Here is a 24,150-nt window from a genome sequence, read left to right on the forward strand (position 1 = left end):
TCTGTGCCCTCAAAGGGATCACCCCTAATTCCTGCCTTGATCCCTCCCATCACCATCACTCCTTCTTTCTTCTTTGGCGATTCCTCGTAGCCGAGTAAGATTGTCTTCCATGAGCACGATCTTAAGAGTGAGTCTGTAAATGACAGTGGAGGCCAATTCTGGATCCACACGTCCTTCAACAGTGGGGACATAGGTTTCTGGGTGGGAGTTGAGCACGGTGAGGGTTTGCCAAGCGTGCCTTCCTCTTAGCATGTTTCTCCCTTTCGTCCTGAATGTGAGTGTCTTCAAATACCATGACACCTTTGCTAAAGGCTGTTCTGCAACTGGAGCACTCACAGGCCAGTTTTCCCCAGATGTCAGTGTTTATACTATTAGAATTGCCATTAGAGAGCCTTTAAACCTCTTTTGTTGACCACCAGCATTACGCTTTCCATTTTTAAGATTGGAATAGAGTAGTTGCTTTGGAAGACGATCATGAGGCATCCACACAACATGACCAGTCCAATGAAGTTGATGTTGAAGAATCATTGCTTTGACACTGGGGATCTTTGCTTCTTCCAGTACACTGGCATTAGTTCACCGGTCTTCCCAAGTGGTGTCTAAAAATTATCAGAGACACCGCTGATGGAATCTTTTGAGGAGTTGGAGATGGCGTTTATAAGTGGTTCCCTGTTTCACAAGCATGCAATAGGGTTGGTAGTACAATAGCTTTGTAAACAAACATTTTGGTTTTTCACCATCACTCCAGGGCATTGTGGGAAATTAAAACAGCCATCACCAGTGAGAGTTTGCAGTCTGACAGTGCTCAATAGACTGCTGCTGCCTGTAAACTCATCAGAAAAGGGCTCGTCAGTGAACACTTGGCTGAGGGACTCCCAAATATAACAAGCTGGGCCTGATTCTCATTGAGCCATACCTGGTCCCTAGAGCTATGTTAGTGAGATGCCCACTAAATACAGAGAATGTGTGTGGAACCGCAAGGACAAGATGTTCCTCTGCCCCAAACAAGGTCTTCCTTTCCCCCTGTGCTGTCGTTCAGTTCTGTTTCTAGAGAGTAGCTCTGCTGATTCTCTATGTGCATCCTAAGTCTTGACTCTTTGATTCCAGACCTGTTAAGCAGGGTGGTCTTTGTGGGGCAGAAGTATTTTGCGTTCATGTATGGGGTTCTTTGTCCATGGAGTTTTCTTGGCAGGGATACTGGAGTGGCTTGCCAGTTCCTTCTCCAGGTGGATCACGTTTAGTCAAAACTCTCCACTATGACCTGTCCATCTTGGGTGGCCCTGCATGGCATAGCTCATAGCTTCCCTGAGTTATTCAAGCCCCTTCGCCACGACAAGGCATTGATCATACGAACATGAGTTTGACCAAACTGCGGGAGGCAGTGCAAGACAGGAGTGCCTGGCGTGCTATGGTCCATGGGGTCACGAAGAGTCGGACACGACTAAACGACTAAACAACAACAACAAATGGGGTTCTTTGGATCCTGAACTATGCTATGGGCCCAGTAGAAACTCTCTTAGAATATGATCCTTCCTGGGCATTCTAGTCAAGAAGTAAGGTCCATTAAAATAAATGGCTATGCATCACACTTCCACAAAAGTTACCTGGGAGTAAGCCTTTTAAATTCAGTAGGATTTACAGTGCAATCTTAACTGTGTCTTTTGTGTTATGTGTGAAAATCTTCTTAGAAATTGCTGAACACTTAAGACTTTGTACACTTGGGTGGAATCTACACACATATAAAAAAATGCAGTGAAAATGCTTTTTCAAAAAAGTTTTGCATGGCTCGCTCTCGCCATCTAGTGTCGCATTTGTATATACAACAGTTTAAAAACATTTTATTTGCAGCTGTGTAGCTGAGTCCTTGATTTGCTGAATCGATGTTTTCCACTTTTTTTAGGTACTAAAAGCCAAAAACAAGAAGCAAACAAGGTTGGAAACGCAGCAAAGGAAACCATTCACGGTTCTAACTGGTTTTTGTCAGGGGCAGCTTTTGGCAGCCTAATGTTCCTCACCTTCTGGATTTTTGGAGAGGTCTCTCTAGTTTCTAGATGGGCAGTGAGTGGACACCCGCAACCTGGGCCAGATCCTAATCCACATGGGTAAAGTGTGTGCTCTCCTAGTATTTTATTAAGCAAGTTAAAAATATCAAATCCCAAACAGGTGGAGCTTGGAGGGCATGAAATCCTGGTAACAACAACAACTTTCAAAGCAAACCTGGACAGTAATCCCTACATATAAACTGGTATTGGCTTTAATGACACACATGTGCCTCATCCCTTTAGGACTAAAGAGATGCATGATACAATTGGGGAGGGGGAGGGCTAAGTTCTCATTTGGGGTGTAGGATGGCAAGTGAATTATTACCATCATTGTGTTATTCAATTTTTTACTGCCTGAGGGTATCAGGTTACAAGGTTGATAAAACTATTTTCATGTTTTGTCTTTCTTATTTGGAATGGTTATCAGCTCACATTCCTTGATAGCGAAGCTGTTGGGGTTTTTAGGTAGTGTGTAGCACAATGCAAAGCACGTTTAGTTAGATGCAAGTCCTTACAAATTCAGCGAGACTGAAAGACCTGAAAGACCTACATTGGCTCCCAGTACATTTCTCAGCACAATTCAAAGTGTTGGTGTTGACCTTTAAAGCCCTAATCGGCCTTGGCCCAGTATACCTGAAGGAGCATCTCCCCCCCCCCCCTCATTCAGCCCAGACACTGAGGTCCAGCTGTGAGGGCCTTCTGGCGGCTCCCTCACTGCGAGAAGTGAGGTTACAGGGAACCAGGCAGAGGGCCTTATTGGTAGTGGTGCCCACCCTGTGGAACACCCTCCCATCAGATGTCAAGGAAATAAACAACTACCTGACTTTTAGAAGACCTCTGAAGGCAGCTCTGTTTAGGGAAGTTTTTAATGTTTGATGTTTTATCGTGTTTTTAATATTTTGGTGGGAGCCACCCAGAGTGGCTGGGGAAACCCAGCCAGATGGGTGGGGTATAAATAATAAATTACTACTACTACTACTACTAGTACTACTAACACAGCCTTCGTAAGAGCTTCTGTGTGTCTCAGGAGCCCTATTCAGACAACAGAAAACTGTGCGGGCTGGACATGCATACTTGGAAAATAGGGTTATGTCCACTCCATTGGTTGCAGTTAAAAATCAATGTGAATATTGAATGCAATGGACCTGCCATCTCCCATCCTCAACCACAAATCCACAGACATGCCATGGACCACTTTGGTGAAGCTTGTGGACTGCTGGTAACATAAATGGTCTGCAGTCTACCATACAGTTGAAAGGGGGCAAAACCTCAAACACGGCTGTCAAATTGCACCTCCTTCCAGCTCCACCCTTGCTATAAAGTTGGGCACTGCTTGGTACAATAAAACTGACTCTGTAACTGACTGGGAAATAGTTAACCAGTCTATCCATAACAACTTGCTTGTCCAAATCCTCTTCAGATTCAGGCCAGAGGAAAACAAAGGAATAAAGTTTAGCTTGTGCCTTCTGTTTGAGTTGTTTCTTTCGAAAAATGCAATACCGTAATTCTCTGTTGTCTCATTTTTACAGAGGCGCCGTTCTGTTAGGGCTGGCTCATGGACTGATGCTGTCTTTCTGGCCTTGGTCTACCTGCGCCCTGTGTGGTTGGTGCCTTATAGGTAAGAACGAAACGTTCTGCAGTCCCTAAACCTCTTAAAGACATTTCATTAGTAGGAATGGGGAAAGGAGACATACGTTCTTCATTTGCTGAACTGTATAGACTTGGGGATCTAGCCCATGGTGAAATTCACAACGTGAGTTCATCTGAGAGTCATTTTTAGGTGATATATGAATGAGCTAGTGTGGAATAGTTATTTCATTTTGATGTCGATACTCCACAGTAAGTGGTTTAAGGATCTATGCAATTTCTTCTCTATCCAGGGAGCTTTCATATACTGTCAGGTGGCAAGAAGTATGTATAAACAACGTTTATCATGTTAGGTGTCAGAACTCAAGCTTGCTTGGAAACTTGAATCCATAATCAGTTTACCATACTTGGGTAAGCTGATAATGTCCAGGCATCCCTGGGTGAAACCTTGATCCTCATCAATCCAGTTTCTGCCCTAGTAGTAGTTTCTATACTGAGATCATCTTAGTCATCACAGTGGTTACCGTTCATCTTGGACAATTCTACCTTCCTAGCTCTTCCTGACTTCTTAGCAGTTTTTCCAGTACAGTGTATTACCAAATGCTGGGTCAACTGCTTCAGAATCTCTTTGGATTCCAAGAGATAACAATCCAACAGAAAGTATTTAAATAACTGGAGAACTATCAGACTGGTTTGAGGACATTATTGTTTACTCTGATCCCAGTTATACTAAGGGCTGTGATTGTTTTAATTCATGAGGATGTTTTATTATAATGAAGGGGATATTGCTACTGCGTTATATTTATAAAGGGGTTGTTTCCATGGGATTTTATGGTGCCATATTTATCATTGTGTGTTGTAGCCAACGTTAGTTCTAGTCAGAGCAGAACCATCAAAATTAATAGACATAACTAGCTTATGTTCTAGAGTACTAGACCTACTCTGAGTAGAACCTACAACCAAATGACAGTGGTGCCATATTGATCAGAATGATAATACATAGCAATGTTTTGTGACTTTGGCATCATTTTTTGTTGGTTTTTAATAGGTGCAGCAGGAGCAGCTGGTCTGCTTGGCTTACGAACGTGGTATGCAGCCATTGCTGGCGACCTCCTAGCTGTCTTTACAATGTGCGTGTGGCCTCGCATAACCGGATGCTTCGTTAGCTGTTTACATCCCGGGAAAGTCATGAGTACAGCCATGCTCATATTTGTGCTAAACACGTTCTTCTGTGTGTGGTGCACAGCTTATAAATTTGTGCCTGGTGGAATCTATGCTAGAGAAAGCTCTCATATTCTTTTGGGTATGTTTACCCTTCTTAGCCAAGAGAAGTCATCAAATTTACTTGGTTTTGGTATATAAGGACTGTAAAATACAATCGAGAATGGTTTCACAGTTCTTTCTGTACTTTGACAAAGTTGCAGCGTGGAGTGCCCCTGTTCAGTATACTCCATTGCATTCCATTCTCCCTCTGTCCCTGGTTTTCTGCCCCCCCCCAGCAAAAAATATTCAGCATTCCATGACCACTGAACATGCTCATTCCTCATTTGACTGTTTTCTGACCCCCCCCCCAAGTATTATTATTATTTTTTACTTCTGCAAACGTTGAAGTTCCTCTGAAGCCTGCTGATATCTTCCCTCCCCTTCCTGCCTCTCTGTGTGTGGTAATGTGATTTTGGCTACGAAAGCAAAGTTGGGATCGGCCAATGGGGACATTAGATTTGATGCTGGCTGTTCCAAATGCCCACCTTGTCCTGTTTATTGTGTTGGCTTAATGCATGTGATGAATTAGGGATCAGCTTTGCAAATTGCTAAATAATAATAATAATAATAATAATAATAATAATAATAATAATAATAATTTATTCCCCGCCCATCTGGCTGGGTTTCCCCAGCCACTCTGGGCGGCTTACAACAGAAAAATGAAATAACTCTTCACCTTCTATGTACTTACAAGTTGGCTGACTGACAATATCGTATTGGAGTATTCTTGTACAAGTTTCCCTTCCCGCTGGTCATAAAAAAAACCCAAATCTGTTATATTTTGATTACAGGGTTCACCATGCTGTTTATTGTCATAGGCACACTAGTTGAATGCAGGAAGGATCTTCACTCTCTGTTTCGGGTAAAAAGTAGTGATAAACCATTCTTCCATGAAAGTGAAAAATACATCAAATTATGTAAGTATAACTTTGCTTCATTTCTCAAAAACAAATTGCCAGATAGTTCATTAAATGCACCAGGCTAGAGGGTTTGTTTGGGTGCCTCAGGCATAAACAAAGTGTTAGGTCACATCCGAGTTTAGATGATGCACTCAAGAATCCTGCCTAAAAAGTCATCTGTAACAACTGAATTATTGCCAAATTAGTGTCTTTGCAACATCACTGTATTCTTGAACATTGTTCATCAGTCCAAGAGTTCAGTGGATATGTTTGCAAGTTCTGACATACCACTTATCCATGAGATGAAACATATTTTCCCCATTACAATGTATCCCTTATCAGGAGGACTAAAGCTCCCAAGTTGGTCCAAAGGAGAACCAGGCTATGTCCATCCAAGGATGTTATCTTGCACAACAGGAAGCTCAGGTGCAATTTTTAAGTGTGTGTGTTGGTACAAGGGTGTCCACAGGTGAGGGGTTTAAATATTCTATCTCTGATTCCTAAACCATTGTTTCCCATCCACACCAGTTGGCAGTCCAGGATGGGAAGTTTTCACCTGGTGTGAGCGTGTCCCCATTTAATGTTTTCTCCAAAATGGACATGCGCAACCAATGCACACACTCTTTAAAAAAAGATCCCTGGGAAGTGGGCAAGAGCAAATGTTGCCAGCATATTTCACAAAGGATAAAGTGAAGGACTAGACACACAAATTAATAACATGCCTCTTTACAGATTTCCATAGGCCATCTAGATCTGTCACAGATTCCTTTTCTTTTTTTGAAAACACAAATTGGTCTTCAGTGACCTCCAAGACAAACCATTGTGCCCGGTTGAACTTATTGTAATTCCAAGAAGTGGGTTGAGCATACGGCTGCCATACATCCGGATTTTCCAGGAAAGCTCAACAACTTTCAGGATGCCCTGGTTTTTACTTTTTGAAATATGGCAAGTCTGCTCACCCGGCATTGCAGAAGAGCAGAGGCTCCACTGGGGCCCCAACGAGGGAATCATGGCCTCAGTGTCCCTTCAGTGCCCCTTCCTGAAAGGTGGTGTGAGCGTAAGCCTCCTCCACCTATCAGGAGCCGGATCCTGGCCTGCATCCTGGTTTGGTGAATGGGGATGCAGGCTTGGACATGGGCTGTGCCATGGGGCGGAGCCGATAGAGTGGGAAGGCTTCCCTTGGGTCCACTCCCATGCCACTCCCACAGCCCTCACTTGGGACCTTACCTGCTTTTCCTTTGTCGGGTTTCCTTGCCCACTCACCCTTGGTTCAAGGTGATAGTCAAGGACTTTGCTGTGGCTACGGTGGTCACCATTTTATGGGGCCAGGTAGGAATTTGTCTACCGGGCAAATTGGCTCCAACCCAGTGGTTTTGCCTACCTCATAGCAATTGCAACAACTGGGCTGGGCATTAGGGTAATCCTTTGTCTTGGATGGAGGGGAGGCTGTAGTCTCCACCTGCCCCTCCAAACCCTGGGGAATTCCATTAAGGGATCTGGGGGGGGGCATGTCCATGTGCCCCATGTGCCCCAAACAGCAGTCCCTGTGGGGGTTGCCCTATTTGATGTAAGTCTTAGGAACCCCTGCCTGGATTGACCTACGCGACAGTTCCGGTGGCCTGTTTTGATTCAAACTAGTCAGTGGTCTTTTATTTATCTGGGTTGGGGACTGGGGAGTACGACGCCTGGACCTGCAACCCTACTTGAGCATGACAATATAAATGGCGAGTTAATGGAGAACACATAAAACTGCCTTTGTAAGAATTTGCCAGCTCAATATACGGTAAGTTGGGCACTATTCCCGACATGCTATTAATACTTGATATTTGTAGATTTCCCCCAAATGAATTTTTTATTATGGCTTCCTTATACTAATATACACTCTGTTGATTTTTTTCCTAGCTCTGTGGCTGTTTGTAGGGGTAGGCCTGCTGGGATTAGGATTGCGATATAAAGCTTATGAGAAAAAATTAGGACATGGGGTGAGTCATTTGCTTACTTTTAATCCATTTAAATTTGATTTTATCTGTTTATTTTATTTTGACAGATTATATACTGCTTAATTTCAAAATAAAAAAAAACCTTCCAGCAGCACCTTAAAGACCAACTAAGTTTTTTATTTTGGTATGAGCTTTCGTGTGCATGCACACTTCTTCAGATACACTGAAGAATTATTGCTTAATTTCAATAATCCCTAAGTGGTACATACACAACTCACTCATTTCAAACTGCAAAATTAGAATGAAATATCATTTATACATCTTCACATGCAAACACTAGTACAGAAAAAAATCTTTAAGGACGGATTCACAGTACTCAAAGTGCGTTGTGCTTTGATTATTATAAAAAATGATGACAATTCAAAGTTTCTGTAGGGCTCCAGCACTCAGCACTTTTTGACGGAGCATGGTCACCCATTCAACTACAAAATGATAGACATACTGTACATGCAAAAGCCACAGCACCCACAACAAATCCTAGACTGGACCTAAATAAGAGTTACTGAAAATAATTTTAAATCAGATCATTCCCCTAGCCTATAGAGTGGTACATCTGGTTAAGAACTTAATTCGTTCCGGAGGTCCGTTCTTAACCTGAAACTGTTCTTAACCTGAAGCACCACTTTAACTTTCAATTTCAATTTCAATTTCAACACCTTTATTGGCATATATATAAAATATAAAAACAAAGACAAAACATGTAAAACATATAGGTCATTAGTATAAATAGTAACTCTACGTCGTACAGAAATAATGGAGAGCAGGAGGAGGAAGAGGCACACAAGGGATCCTCAGCTATCATTGTTGAAGGCTAGATGTATTGATTTTAATTACATAAATTCTGGACAAGTAGTGGGCCATAATTCTGGTAATTTCGGGGGAAGTCATCCCTCAGCAAGAGCTGGACCACTGTTTCCTTGTTGGGGAGGGTTCCAGGTCTCATAAAGGATAAGAGGGGGCCAAAATAAAAGAAATTAGAAAGGGGACAGTCCAGAATCATGTGAGCCATAGAGTCTACCTCTTTCTGGCCACAAGGGCATAATCTATTCCAGTAGGGGATGCCTTTGAGTCTTCCGGCTAACACAGAGGATGGAAAAGCATTTAGACAGGCCAACATAAATACTCTGCGATAAAAAGGAGATACCAGGTCATATAAATAATTAGGTATCAATCCTTGGTGCGGCGGCAGCCCCAGGAAGGCAGGCGAGCATACTAGAGGTTGGGCAGGATGAAGTTTCTGGAATTCAATATCAAGCAGTCTCTGCTTAATAAGAGTAAAGATATATGAGTCCTCATATGTCAAGAGGGAATCCACTGAAAGGCCTAGTTGCCTAAGTTTGTTGGAAATATTAGAGAACCATGTAAAGCTGTGGCTATCTTAACACCACTTTAGCTAATGGGGCCTCCTGCTCCCGCTGCGCCGCTGGAGCACAATTTCTGTTCTCATCCTGAAGCAAAGTTCTTAACCCGAGGTACTGTACTATTTCTGGGTTAGCGGAGTTTGTAACCTGAAGCGTTTGTAACCCGAGGTACCACTGTACTACTGTAGGCCATAATTTTGGAAGAAGTTATTTTTACAACTCCCCCGTATTTTGTCCTTATGTTTTATGTATGTATCATTATATACGGCACATTACCAGTTTTCACTAGCAAACAAGACAGGTCCCTGTTTCAAAGAGCTTGTAGTGAGGAAGGCAATAGGGGAAGGAGATACAGGAGAAATGTATACAGATGCAGTTACATGGACTTTGACTTGGATACATCTAGGGATGAGAACTGGGTTTCTTCGTTTTGTCATGTGTTCCTTTATTTTCTCTATTTTGGGGCAAATATTACCGTATACGGATATTATACCAACCTCTGTAATCCTATCAGCCACTTTTGTATTGCTCGCCCACTAGTCAAAGAACGCGATTGTAAATGTAGTGAGATTAAACTTTTTGTTTTTCCTTCTAATTTATCTGTAGTCTCCAAAGAAAGACTTTTCAGCCCTGATTTGGCCATTCAGGTTTGGCTATGATAATGAAGGGTGGTCCAGCTTAGAGCGATCGGTCGTCCTTCTGAATCAAACAGGTTGTTGTTGTTTAGTCGTTTAGTCGTGTCCGACTCTTCGTGACCCCATGGACCATAGCACGCCAGGCACTCCTGTCTTGCACTGCCTCCCGCAGTTTGGTCAAACTCATGTTCGTAGCTTCGAGAACACTGTCCAACCATCTTGTCCTCTGTCGCCCCCTTCTCCTAGTGCCCTCAATCTTTCCCAACATCAGGGTCTTTTCCAAGGATTCTTCTCTTCTCATGAGGTGGCCAAAGTATTGGAGCCTCAGCTTCACGATCCGTCCTTCCAGGGAGCACTCAGGGCTGATTTCCTTAAGAATGGATAGGTTTGATCTTCTAGCAGTCCATGGGACTCTCAAGAGTCTCCTCCAGCACCATAATTCAAAAGCATCAATTCTTCGGCGATCAGCCTTCTTTATGGTCCAACTCTCACTTCCATACATCACTACTGGGAAAACCATAGCTTTAACTATACGGACCTTTGTCGGCAAGGTGATGTCTCTGCTTTTTAAGATGCTGTCTAGGTTTGTCATTGCTTTTCTCCCAAGAAGCAGGCGTCTTTTAATTTCGTGACTGCTGTCACCATCTGCAGTGATCAAGGAGCCCAAGAAAGTAAAATCTTTCACTGCCTCCATTTCTTCCCCTTCTATTTGCCAGGAGGTGATGGGACCAGTGGCCATGATCTTGGTTTTTTTGATGTTGAGCTTCAGACCATATTTTGCGCTCTCCTCTTTCACCCTCATTAAAAGGTTCTTTAATTCCTCCTCACTTTCTGCCATCAAGGTTGTGTCATCTGCATATCTGAGGTTGTTGATATTTCTTCCGGCAATCTTAATTCCGGCTTGGGATTCATCTAGTCCAGCCTTTCGCATGATGAATTCTGCATATAAGTTAAATAAGCAGGGAGACAATATACAACCTTGTCGTACTCCTTTCCCAATTTTGAACCAATCAGTTGTTCCATATCCAGTTCTAACTGTAGCTTCTTGTCCCACATAGAGAACAGGTACTTTCAACAAAATCATTTAGCTTGTGCGTTATGGCTCTCTTGTCTTCTGTGATAGACTCTTCCACCTGGGGCACATGGGTATAGAACCAAGAAATCAGAGCTTTGGGCTCTAGAATGGGAACAACCTTCAGTTCCGAGGCCAACTCCCAGCTGTCACAACAAGTGTCACATATTGTCAAAACCAGACTACATCAGACTATTTGCACCTCTATCTCACCAAGGCCAGTAGAGTAGAATGTGTGCTTTTATTTAAAATGCATCTCTGGGTTATTTGTGGGGCATAGGAATTCGTTCATTTTTTCCTTCAAAATATAGTCCGGCGCCCCACAAGGTCTGAGGGACAGTGGTCCCGCCCCCTGCTGAAAAAGTTTGCTGACCCCTGTTAGCCCTTAATCTTAGTATCGCCCACTATGAGCTGCCCTCCGGGCAGAGGGTCTTTCCCATCGCCTGCCATCTGAATGGCGAAGCAGAAATAATGGCGCAAGTTATTTCACATTTGTTTGTCGACTGAAAGTATAGTCCATTGAGGAAGTTGAAGTGAGAGCTGCTGTTAGTGCAGTGGTGAGGAATGTGAGCTGGGAAATCAGGTAGGTAGCCGTGTTGGTCTGGATCGAAGTAAAATAAAAAAATTCCTTCAGTAGCACCTTAAAGATCTTGCAAGCATGGAATTCACAGAGACTGCTTCGTGTCATGTTAAATTATGGTTTAGCGAAATCCAAACTAGACCTGTAGAGGACTGAGAGTTGGCTAAAGGCATGTTCAGGATGCAGGACATGCCCCTATGGGATATGGGATAATGGATGCATGTTATGAAATGCCATAATTCACAAGTATCTGCATCCAAAAAAAAAAAGAAACAAACCCAGAAAAATGATGTAACTTGATATCACACTTGATATAAACACAATAGCATTCTCATTACAATGCATCAAATATCTATTTCTTTAATCACCTATTGCAGCTCTGTAATCAAATACAGTTCACTCACCCCCAAGTATGATCTCGGGTACTTGGGCCAAAATCTGTGTAAAAACCAAGTTTCTCTCCCAACCACATGGTTGGATCATTGTTCCCAATGAATGGCTTAGAAGCGTCACTCTCCACAATAGTAATAAAGTCTGCCCCTGGGAAACAAAACAATGGGTTGAGAAGTGTAGCTATATTAATATACCTTCAGTATTTATTTACTTCTTTTTTGTTTGAAAAGAGAGGCAAGCAAACAGCAAATCGCATAACATCAACCGTTTCCATTTTTTCTGTCAAAATACAAAGAACAAAGCATATTATTGGTTCTGCCATCTCTGCATTGTTTCATTGACTCTTTTGGTGAAAGGCTTTAGTATGCAAAGGGGGGGAAATAGTATGAGCTCATCTTCTCACTCCACAGGCGCAATAATGGTTTTTGTGAAAGACAATATCTAATACAAATATCTATTAGAAAAAAATTATTTCTCCTTGTGTTGCTTACCTGAATGACGTTTCTGCTTTCCCCCCACAACATTGGTATGACATAATAGCAATCATAATTAACAACAGAAATAATTATAGCATTTGCATAGCACTTCTGGCAGTTCACATGCACTATTGAAATAATAATTACAACAACCCCTGATGATCAGTATTATCTACATTGCTTGCTTTATGGTTAACTTGCTTAAGAAGCAGAGTTGACAAACTGATTTCCCAGCTAAAATAAAAAAATTCCTTCAGTAGCACCTTAAAGACCAACTAAGTTTTTATTTTGGTATGAGCTTTCGTGTGCATGCACACTTCTTCTTCTTTTTGGATGCAGATACTTGTGAATTATGGCATTTCATAACATGCATCCATTATCCCATATCCCATAGGGGCATGTCCTGCATCCTGAACATGCCTTTAGCCAACTCTCAGTCCTCTACAGGTCTAGTTTGGATTTCGCTAAACCATAATTTAACATGACACGAAGCAGTCTCTGTGAATTCCATGCTTGCAAGATCCTCCCCACCCAGTCTCCTCCTCCAGTGTGGCTATAAGGAGATTGCAAGCTTTTGCTTCATACTTTGTTTAACCACAGCTTCTCATTTTATCCAAGCTGCAGTCTTGGTATTAAACTGGGTGAGATGTGGAAAACATGTACCTTGAATTCTCATCTACAACTTCCTAGAATGATGATATGGAAGTGAAAGAGGAACTTGTTGGCTTATGTGATTTCCCTGCCATGCCATAGAACATTATCTGTTTCTGCACCTATGGAAGTGAAAGAGGAACTTGTTGGCTTACATGATTTCCCTGCCATGCCATAGAACATTATCTGTTTCTGCACCTATGGAAGTGAAAGAGGAACTTGTTGGCTTACATGATTTCCCTGCCATGCCATAGAACATTATCTGTTTCTGCACCTATGGAAGTGAAAGAGGAACTTGTTGGCTTACATGATTTCCCTGCCATGCCATAGAACATTATCTGTTTTTGCACCTAAAGCCACAGCATCCCATAATTCTCACCCTTATCTTTTATTGAATCCTGCACAGGCTTTCAACCCTATTTAGTTATGAGATGACTACCCCAGTTTCCTGAGTCAGGATCTTTTGCCCTGTTCTCCCGTCCTAGCTCATTAAGTCTCTTACCCAGTGGTGATACCTTGGACCACTGAACTGCAGGTGCTGGTTTTAGTTTGCATTGTACTTTGGAACTAGCTGTGTTCAATAATTTTACTTTAATGTAACGCAGGATGATGGTACTGTCAAGATACCCAGTCGTGAAGTCCAGACACCACCTTCTCCCTTCTCCTGAGGGAGAGATAGCACCAGCCATCTCCATGACTGTGAACTTCACAGGGAAACTGGTGGATTTTGTGGTTGCTCATTTTGGAAATGAAGAGTATGTATGAAAATTGCTTGCGTGAACAGAAAATAAGCCAACTATTTAAGATAATACAATTATTATTATTATTATTATTATTATTATTATTATTATTATTATTATTATTCCATCCACATCTGAAAAAAAATACTGATAACGGTAATGGATGGATGTCATCCAGTACTGAAGATTAGAATGAACCGGAGTCATGTTCTTTTGAGTAGTTTTTTAAAAAAGAAAATTTATTTGGCTTTACAAATTAGTGTTTACGTTCAAAGTCATATATAAAAAACAAATAAACAAGATTCTTTCTGGGTGGCTTCCAACCAAATATTCCAACCAATACAGCATTAAACATTAAAAATTTCCCTAAACAGGGCTGCCTTCAGATGTCTTTTAAAAGTAAGATAGTTGCTTATTTCCTTGACATCTGGTGGGAGGGCGTTCCACAGGCACCACTACCGAGAAGGCCCTCTGCCTGGATCCGTGTAACCTCACTTCTCTCAGTGAGGGAACCCCCAGAAGGCCCTCAGCCCTGGACCTCAGTGTCTGGGCTGAACGATGGGGGTGGAGGCGCTCCTTCAGGTACCGTATATAGGACTGAGGCTGTTTACCTCTACCCACTTCCCTCCACCCCTCCATGGGTTCTTTACTTAACCTTTTCTACTGCATATCATCAGTCACTCCTATTTTTCAGTTGTCCATTGTATCCAAAGTCTTTGTTACATTACAAGAGTTGTTTTAAACCTGCTAAAGAGTTCAAATGTTTACAGTGGTCTTCCAAATATAATATAAATTTTCCCCGTTCTTTGTTGAAATTTTGATCTTCCTGATTTCTGATTTTCCCAGTCATTTCCGCCATTTCTGCATAGTCTAACAGTTTAATCTGCCATTCTGCTCTGGTAGGGACCTTGTTGTCTTTCCAGCTCTGTGCTACCAGCATTCTGGCGACTGTCGTTGCGTGTTATTTTGAGTACTGTAGTTGATTTAAAAATGATAGTGAAAGTAGGGAGAGCAGACTAAAAACAGAAGGTCTTGTGGAACTCAGGTTGGCTCTGTGTTTTGTAGAGCCATAGGACTGGTCAATACAAGCACATACAGTACATCAGTTAATATCTCATCAGAACAAGATGAGGAGCAGTTGCATTTGTGAACTGAGTTAATTGAGAAGTGCTTTTGGTGGTATTAAATATATGTAGTGTTATAAGTGTGGTGGCTCCGGCACATGTGCAAACCCATCACTTTTAGATGGAATGGTATGGAATAGAAATTCCTTTCCTTTCACTTTGCTCACTGACTAGGCCAAGAAGATTAATATTCTTTTTAAAAAATGCTTTATATACACCATGTCCAATTTAGCGTCTTATGAAAAACATAGCCTGACAGTGTTTATGATTGTGCTACAGACCAAAAAAGGGCAAAAATAACCTTATTGGTCAGTAAGGAAGAATCCAAAATCCACTTCAGGACAATATTTATTGGGCCAGGCAAAATGTTACAAAAATGTTTACAAGCTTTGAGTTCTCCGGAATGCTTACTAATCAAGCTAGATGGTAAGCAAACCAAAGGTGGGAACGGGAAAAGTACTTGGCTGATTGTTATGTACAGTACTAAGATTGGATCCTAGACCAATTGGCAAGTAGGATCCTAGAATGCAATAACTGATTGGCTTGCAGCAGCAGCCCAATCGGACCCCAGGACTCAGGAGGAAGCTAACCAGCCTACTGTATTAGGCTGGTAGGATCATAGAATGCAACAACTGATTGGCCTGCAGTAGCAGCCCAATCAGGCTCCAGGAGGGAAGCAGAATCACCCAATCAGACAGGACTCATTGTGTAAAGAATGTATATAAAAGCCTGAGGTTTGGGGGGAAATTCAATCACTGTTTTACAAGCTGCAATAAAGAGCATGAAATCACTGTAGGACTCCAGAGTATATTTCACTGATATTGGAGCCCTGGAGTTGTTTGCATTTAGTTTCAGTCTTTAATGGTGTTTGCTCATGATTAAAATGGTGGGGTGCTGGATGGGAGACGACTTGGACTCAAATGTGTGCTCAGCCATATAGACCATGTCTTGGGCATGCTGCTAGTTCTCAGCCTAACCAACCTCACATGGCTGCTGTGAAGATAAAATGGGGTAACTACATATATGCCCCCTTGAACATTTTTGAGAATGGGTAGGTCACAAATGTGATCAGAAACAAATATAATGAATTGCATTTGTTTGCAGAAATATTTGCGATTCCCCGTCACTCTCCCTAGAAATTGCAATTTCCCTAGAAAGATGAATCGTATCTTATGATTGCAATTCTTGCCATTGCCATTTCCTTTGAATAAGAATTGTATCTTATTTTCCCCCCAGAGAAGACTCAGATAGAGAGCTTCAAGCAATAGCTGTTTCTAATTTATTGAAGATGAGCTCTAACCAGGTTGTGTTTCTAGGATACATCACTTCAGCTCCTGGTTCCAGAGATTACTTACAAATAATTGAAAATGGCAACGTTAAGGTATTACAGTTATGACCCTAAATCATTTTTTTTAAAAATACAAGCAATACAATTTGGTGGCCTGGGTACATATTTATGCATAATAGTAAATTAAAATGAAACTGTGCATGAATTGGTTTTAAAAAAACATGGTCAGAATCTTAATGTGCAAAAAGCACTGTGTGGACAATTACCCAGCTGGATAGCAGAGTGCTTATAAGAACAATGAAAAGAAATACACAGTAAATGGAAGACTGAAATGAAAGCCATTAGAACAAATCATCTCCTAAACCCAATTTCATCCAGCTCATCTCCTCTCTCACCTAACCACAAACAAAATCCCTACGCTTCATAGCGGCTGTTCCATCATAGCTGCCAAGTTCTCCCTTTTTTTAAGGGAAATTCCCTTATGCTGAATAGGCTTCCTCGCGAGAAAAGGGAAAACTTGGCAGCTATGTGTTCCATGCTCCCTTCAGCTCTCCCACTTATTTAACATTCAAAACTCCAAACACTCTCCTTTTCCCTCCAAACACAAACATAGTTCACTACATATTTAAAGACCAAGCCTTTATAAGTAGGATTGGTCTATATTGTTTTTCTTCCCCACCCCTTCTGCATATTCTTAAGCAGCCCAAGGCACATGCTTCTGGTTCACATGCTTCTGGTTTTTCCATAGGTATGTCAGAAGTCCATAAAAGTCCCCTGCTTACTCACTTACTGTACTTACAGTTACAAACACTCAACCACATCCATATTTCCTTCCAGGTTAACAAGCTGAGGTGTCGGCAAAGAAGCATTCAGGCTTAGAGCATCCTTAACTACTGTTTACAACACCTCTCCTCTCATGTGAGAGGTTTCAACTAATCACTCATCAATTCTTGCTTCTGTCATTTAGCCCTTTTGAAATATCATCTGATACTAGAGCCATATCATAGATCAACTTTTGTTCTGACTGCTTATGCAATGCTCTGTCAACCAATTTCTCCAGGGGCCCAATGTTCACTATCTAAGTTCCCCCCACTGCACCCTCAATCTCTCAGTATTCCATGCCCCTGAGTTCCTATGGGGCTATTTTTATTATTATTTAAGCATCTGCAAACATTGGGGTTACTAAGAGTCTGCTGATATCTCTCTCTTGTATGTGGATGCTGTGATTATAGCTAGGATAGCATGAGCACAGGAAGACTCGCATCAATCTTAGAATGATTTGCACAATTCCCACAGGCTAATATTTTAAAATAAAATAGTTCAATACCAGTAGTTATTCTGGTTTTGCAAATTCTAGCTTCAGTTTGATCATCTGAAGCATATAACCACAGTGACTTTGTTTGCATCTGCTAAAACTTTGTTCACGAATCATTTCCCCTTGCATTTGTTTTACTGCTGCTTAGGATATTGACAACACAGATCAAGATAGATGGTGCAGCTATATAATGTATCGTGGATTAATAAGGTACATTAAATAGATACTTTGATTATTTGCCTACAGACCCTCACTCTCTTCTTGTCTCATACACCCAGCTGCCATTTTATGTGCTGTGCATGCATGTATCATGGCTCTGTATTTTCGTGTGACCAGTTTGAGAGGAAGGTTTTGTATCATCAGACTGTGACACAGGGTGTGTTCGCATTAAAAGGTAAAGGTAAAGGACCCCTGGACGGTTAAGTCCATTCAAAGATGACTGTGGGGTGCAGATCTCATCTTGCTTACCACTTTACAGAAAATGAAAATTGTCCTCCTCTTCCAGCTGCTCAGCATCAGTACCGCTTTAATTCATTTCTGTTTGTGTACACACTGGGGTGGGGGCGTTGATGGGTTGGGGATAGATTTACTCTATGCAAGGGTGTTCAAACCTTGACTAGAGATGAATTCGGAAGGTGTGGAGCTGGTTTGAGAAACCATGCACCAGACAGTAGTATCTTATAATAAGGTACAGGAGGCACATGTCTTTTGGATAGCATTGTGTGAACATGCATTAAGAACACAGTACAGTCGTACCTTTGTTGTCAAACACCTTGCGACTCGAACGTTTTGGCTCCCAAACTTTGCAAACCCAGAAGTGAGAGTTCTGGTTTGCGAATGTTCTTTGGAAGCCGAACGTCCGACATGGCTTCCGTGGCTTCCAGTTGAGTGCAGGAAGCTCCTGCAGCCACAGAAGCCGCACCTTGGTTTTCGAACGTTTTTGGAAGTCGAACGGACTTCTGGAATGGATTCCGTTCAAAAACCAAGGTACAACTGTACTGGAAACACAGTGAGTGCACAGCAAATGGGAATGTCTCCATCTCTTTAACCTTTTCCTATAGAAATGAATGATTACCATTCATTTGTATTTGTTCAAAGTGGATGCAACTTTCTTATAATTGTATTAATTTTGTTTGCAGGTCAAATTATTCCTTACTGGTGCAAACTGAGCCCTTATCTACACTATAAATTTAAAGCAGTATCATACCATTTTAAACAGTCATAGCTTCCCCCAAAGAATCCTGGGAACAGTAGTTTGTTAAGAGTGCTGAGACTTGTCAGGAGACTCCTATTCCCCCCCTTTGAGCTACAATTGCCAGAGTGGTTAACCATCAGTCCCTCTTCCCATGGAACTCTGGGAATTGTAGCTCTGTGAAAGGAATGGGAGTCAGCACCCTCAACAAACTACTATTCCCATTATTATTTGGTGAGAAGGGAACCATGGCTGTTTAAAGTGGTGTGATACCACTTTAAAGTCTAGCATAGATGGGGCCTGAGTTGTGCTTTTAGAGCAGCTAATTGTATAATGGGTCAGTGTGTCCAGCTGTTAACCAGGCGATTTATATTGTGGTTCAAGCTCGCCCAAGAACTGCTATGGGCATGATTCCTGCATTGCAGGGGGTTGGACTAGATGACCCTTTGTGGTCTCTTCCAACTCCACAATTCCACTATTTTTTATTCTATTAATAGGTTGAGAAGCAGTTAATTAGGTGCAACTAGATACCGAAACCTGCCATTTATATTATAGGATGGCAAACAATCACAAAGGCTAGAAACTATTTGGAAATCTTGAATGAGTAAAAAATAAAAATGAATGAGATGTTTCACTTCGCTGAAAAAAATTATTTGCATTTATGGCAGATTGGGCTATGCTCGAATTTCTCATGCTCATCTGAGTGATTCTGAACTTCAAATGGCAAAATTTAGAATCCCAGATGATCCAGATAATTATATTGACAATGACAAACTCACCATTGACCCCAGTGAAGTATCAAAGGAAACACATTTTGCCACAAGGTTAGTGCATTTTAATTAAAATGTGCCGCAGCGTTTTCAAGTGGGTGCCTTTGAAATTGCCATCAGTTTTGTGAACGTGAAATATGGGAATCAGTAAGTTTAGCAGCCTGTACCTATGACTTGCAGTAAAGGGATTCCTTTCGTGATTTTTTTTTTTGATAATCGCTCTCTCAGAGAATGAATTCAGCTGGCGAGTGTGGGCAGGATTGTAGCCAATATGGGCCCCCTGAGAAACAAGAGTCAGCATATTTACTTTGCCAAAGATATATATCTTATCTATATATATAAAAATGTAAAAATCGTGAAAGTGCATGTTCCACTTTTCTCCGTAAACGCTTGACCGATTGTCCTGAAATTTTGACACAATGATCCAGGCCACTCCCCGAGCGTTGTTGGAAAAGAAAATCCCTCAAACTTCACACCTCGGCAGATATATACAGTACCTGGTTTTCCACCAAGTCAAACAGCGCCCTCAAGTGGCGTTATTCCCTCAGCTCCTCCTCCTACACCCCCTCCCTTCCTGTGAAATCTACACCACACCCACAAACCAAATAATGACATCATCAACCAAGCAACTGAAACCACCAAGGAAACCCCACCTCCGCCACGAGATCCTGTAAAACAGGGGGACTCTGAGGCTCAGGGGGATCTGAAGGGGGGCTATTATCCTCCATTTGACAGACTAACGCACAGCAACGCGTGCAGGGCCAGCTAATTCTGAATGAAATCAAAGAAACATGTAGCACAACTATATGCATGTTTAGTCAGAAGTAAGTCTCAGTGAATTCAGTGGGGCTTAGTTCTACCAGTATGTGTCCAAAGGCAGAAGGAAACCTGTGTACTGGGGCAGTGAGGGAGGAAAGTAAAATTAAATAACCTAATTTCATTTTTTTTCTACCCTGATATTACTAATTACATATTTATGCTATAAAGCTGCACAATTAGGGAAGGAGTAAGATGCTTATACAATGAACGTCTCACACATTATTTTTGTACAGGTTTGGATGCTATCAAGATGGGCACAATTATGAGATGAACCATCGTTTTCACATGAGCACACCAAAGTACTTTAAGCAAGCTAGCTAGAAGAATGACACACCAACAGGTTAGCAAACGGAGGACACCCACTGCACTGTGAAAACCAATGACTTAGGACTGATCCATATTCATGGACTTAAACCAAATGGACCGTCCTTGCCTTGCACAAGAGAAAAAAAATGTGTGTAATTCAGGCCACAGCATCCAGCTTTTCACAGTATACAATTTGGTTTGATTTGCAGCAAATGTGTGTTGTTTTGTGTGTCTGTTTGTGTTAAATGCCCCCACTAACTACTTAATGCATTCAGAAAAGTAGAGTTTGCTTTTGAAAATGGTGAATTTCCTATACTGTACCTTACAGTGGTACCTCGGTTTACAAACTTAATCCGTTTTGGAAGTCCATTCTTAAACCAAAACTGTTTTTAAACCGATGTGTGCTTTCCCTAATGACGCCTCCCACCACCGGTGCCCTTCCACCGTTCAGATTCTTTTCTTAGACTGAAGTAAAGTTATCAAACCGGGACACTATTTCCGGTTTTGTGGAGTTTGTAAACCGGACTGTTCTTAAACCGAGGTACTGTACCACTGTACACTGTATTCAATTTGTTGCCAGGCTGGCCTTTAGTGCAATGCATCTGTTTGTCCTCTAGGGGCCAAGTACTGTATACCGTATCACAAGTATGGTCCTCTAATGCAGTGTTTCCCAACCAGTGTGCCTCCAGATGTTTTGGGACTACAACTCCCATCATTCCTGACCACTGGTCTTGCTAGCTAGGGATGATGGGAGTTGTAGTCCCAAAACATCTGGAGGCACACTGGTTGGGAAACACTGCTCTAATGAATAGTGGAGACAATGCATCTCTGTGCTGCTTAGAAACTTGCTTCATACTTTGAAAGCTAGGTCATAGTAAGCCTCTCGTTTCCTAGGAGTGAGTGCAAGTGGGGCCAGCTCTCTTAATAACTCCCTACTGTCAATTGTACAGTATCATAGCTGCCAAGTTATCCCTTTTTTAAAGGGATTTTCCCTTATGCTGAATAGGCTTCCTCGCGAGAAAAGGGAAAACTTGGCAGCTATGTACAGTATATATACTGTGTTGCCTATTTTACTCTGTTTATGCTTGTTAAAGCATGGAATTGGTGCTATGGCATGCAAATTCAAAACATCTTCTGAAGCTTCTCCTGCTGGCAACGGTCATCTGGAAATTGGTTCCCAAATAATAATAATAATAATAATAATAATTTATTATTTATACCCCGCCCATCTGGCCGGGTTCCCCCAGCCACTCTGGGCGGCTTCCAAAAAAACAGAAATTCTAAAATACAGAAATCCATCAAACATTAAAAGCTTCCCTAAACAGGGCTGCCTTGAGATGCCTTCTAAAGGTCTGGTAATTGTTCTCTTTGACCTCTAGTGGGAGGGCATTCCACAGGGTGGGTGCCACTACCGAGAAGGCCCTCTGCCTGGTTCCCTGTAACTTGGCTTCTCGTAATGAGGGAACCGCCAGAAGGCCCTCGGAGCTGGACCTCAGTGTACGGGCAGAACGATGGGGGTGGAGACGCTCCTTCAGGTATACCGGACCGAGGCCATTTAGGGCTTTAAAGGTCAACACCAACACTTTGAATTGTGCTCGGAAACGTACTGGGAGCCAATGTAGGTCTTTTAGGACCGGTGTTATGTGATCTTGGCGGCCGCTCCCAGTCACCAGTCTAGCTGCCGCATTCTGGATTAGTTGTAGTTTCCGGGTCACCTTCAAAGGTAGCCCCACGTAGAGCGCATTGCAGTAGTCCAAGCGAGAGATAACTAGAGCATGCACCACTCTGGAGAGACAGTCACTGGGCAGGTAAGGACTCAGCCTGCGTACCAGATGGAGCTGATAAACAGCTGCCCTGGACACGGAGTTGACCTGTGCCTCCATGGACAGCTGTGAGTCTAAAATGACTCCCAGGCTGCGCACCTGGTCTTTCAGGGGCACAGTTACCCCATTCAGGACCAGTGAGTCCTCCACACCCGCCCGCCTCCTGTCCCCCACAAACAGTACTCAACTATTCAGTCACTCTTGAGTCCCTCTCCTAAAATGGCATTTTCTGTCCCAGTACAGCCACTGTAGCTAGTGTCAGGATGTCCTACTCTTGAGTAGAACCTTAGTAGAGACACATGCCCGGCTGGCATGTTCTCTCCCTCCTGGTAGATCGTTCAGGAGCTTCATAAGCTTTCTCCAGCCTTGTTTTGTTTTGAAATTGCCAGCACATTTTACCTTTGTGAGAGTCAGAAGGTAAAGCTGCAATTATTTGTTACACTAATAACCTTATTCACATGCTTTCAGACATAAAACATAAAGAGAACCAGAAATAATTTCAGAGACATAATGAATAATGAGAAAAATATTAAAACAAAGGACTGGGGCATAATATTTTACACTGTGTTTTATCAAAAGCTAGTTTTATTATGGAACTTATAAATCTATATATTTGCACTAAGGCCCAAGACCAGAAACAATAGTGCTTAACTGTTGTGCTACTTAATAATTATTTGTTCCTATTTGCAAGTGCATTAACAAAAATTAGTGTGTAGCAGCAGTGAAGAGTTAGCAGAAATGAAATATCTTTCCATGAAATACACATGGAAAGGACCGCATGTCTGGAGGTTTTTTTGCCTGATAAAGGCCATACTCATGAAACCAAATATCTTCTTATGTCTTTTGTCAGGCCCTTTATTCCTTATGCTGAAACATATGTCTTCCCGTTAGGATAAAGCAAATGCAGTTACTGCAAATTTCTTTAGCTGTTCAATATAGCTGATAGGCGATTCACGTCACTTTTTAAAATACTGCAAACACGCACGCAATAACAGAGTTTGACGTACTAGAAATCACTCAGACGGGTTGAGTTGAAGAAGCTAAGCAACTGTGGGTGTGACCTTTCTTTGTGCATAGGCTGCAAATGGCCTGCTTTTATCCCTGGCGAAAAGTTCTGTGAATTTTGAAAGCTTGTTTAATCGTACTCGGAGTGAAGTTGGTCTAATAAAGGCACTGTGTGTGTGTGTGTGTGTGTGTGTGTGTGTGTGTACACACACACACACACACACACTGCATGGTGCAGTGTTCCTTTCATCAGTGTTTCAATGGCAAACGCCATGAGTGCCATCTGCAGGTCATGTAGCACTGTCCCTTGACATTCACGCACGACACTTGGGATTGTTACTGTCTATTTTCCTTTCCTTTCTTAAGCCTGTTATCAACAACAGTGCTTTTTCTGGGGGGATGCAGGGGTACACATACCCCTAAACATTTGTGAATCTAAGTTTGGCCTCATTGAGGGGCAGTATTTCAATATGAGGGGGTAAATGAGAGTACCCCTAAACATTTTTTAAGAAAAAAAGCACTGATTATTCTTAGAAAAAGTATGCAATCCAAAATGTTTTTGTTTTGTTTTTTAAAAGGCTTTATAAGGCTTCAAGCCCTTTATCCACATTCTGATGCAGCGCCTCTTCTTATTCCGAAGCGCCCATCCATCCTCAACCATGACAGCCAGAAGCTGTTCCCCAAACTCCCCATGCCATCCATGGCTCGCGTTCCACTCCGCTCAGCCAATCAATTCGCGACGTAGGCGCGGCCTGTGGGCCCGTGCCGCCCAATCAGAACCGGAGGCTCGTCCTCCGCACTTCTCCAGG

At 42.1% G+C, this 24,150-nt stretch overlaps 1 protein-coding gene across 1 annotated transcript in view; it reads left to right on the top strand.

The window, feature by feature from the left end:
* Positions 1-21,161, top strand: part of CWH43 (cell wall biogenesis 43 C-terminal homolog) — a 34,038-nt gene extending 12,877 nt beyond the window's left edge. The window contains 12 exon segments of the mRNA XM_060278261.1: positions 1,901-2,102; positions 3,572-3,660; positions 4,678-4,932; positions 5,684-5,809; positions 7,694-7,773; positions 9,759-9,864; positions 10,846-10,852; positions 13,565-13,714; positions 16,060-16,204; positions 17,575-17,636; positions 19,287-19,442; positions 20,441-21,161. Of these exon segments, the coding sequence (XP_060134244.1) occupies positions 1,901-2,102; positions 3,572-3,660; positions 4,678-4,932; positions 5,684-5,809; positions 7,694-7,773; positions 9,759-9,864; positions 10,846-10,852; positions 13,565-13,714; positions 16,060-16,204; positions 17,575-17,636; positions 19,287-19,442; positions 20,441-20,528 (1,466 nt within the window). The 3' untranslated portion in view covers positions 20,529-21,161.
* The last annotated feature ends 2,989 nt before the right edge of the window (positions 21,162-24,150 follow it).

Source organism: Zootoca vivipara, chromosome 9 (genome assembly GCF_963506605.1).
Source record: "Zootoca vivipara chromosome 9, rZooViv1.1, whole genome shotgun sequence".
NCBI lineage: Eukaryota > Metazoa > Chordata > Lepidosauria > Squamata > Lacertidae > Zootoca > Zootoca vivipara.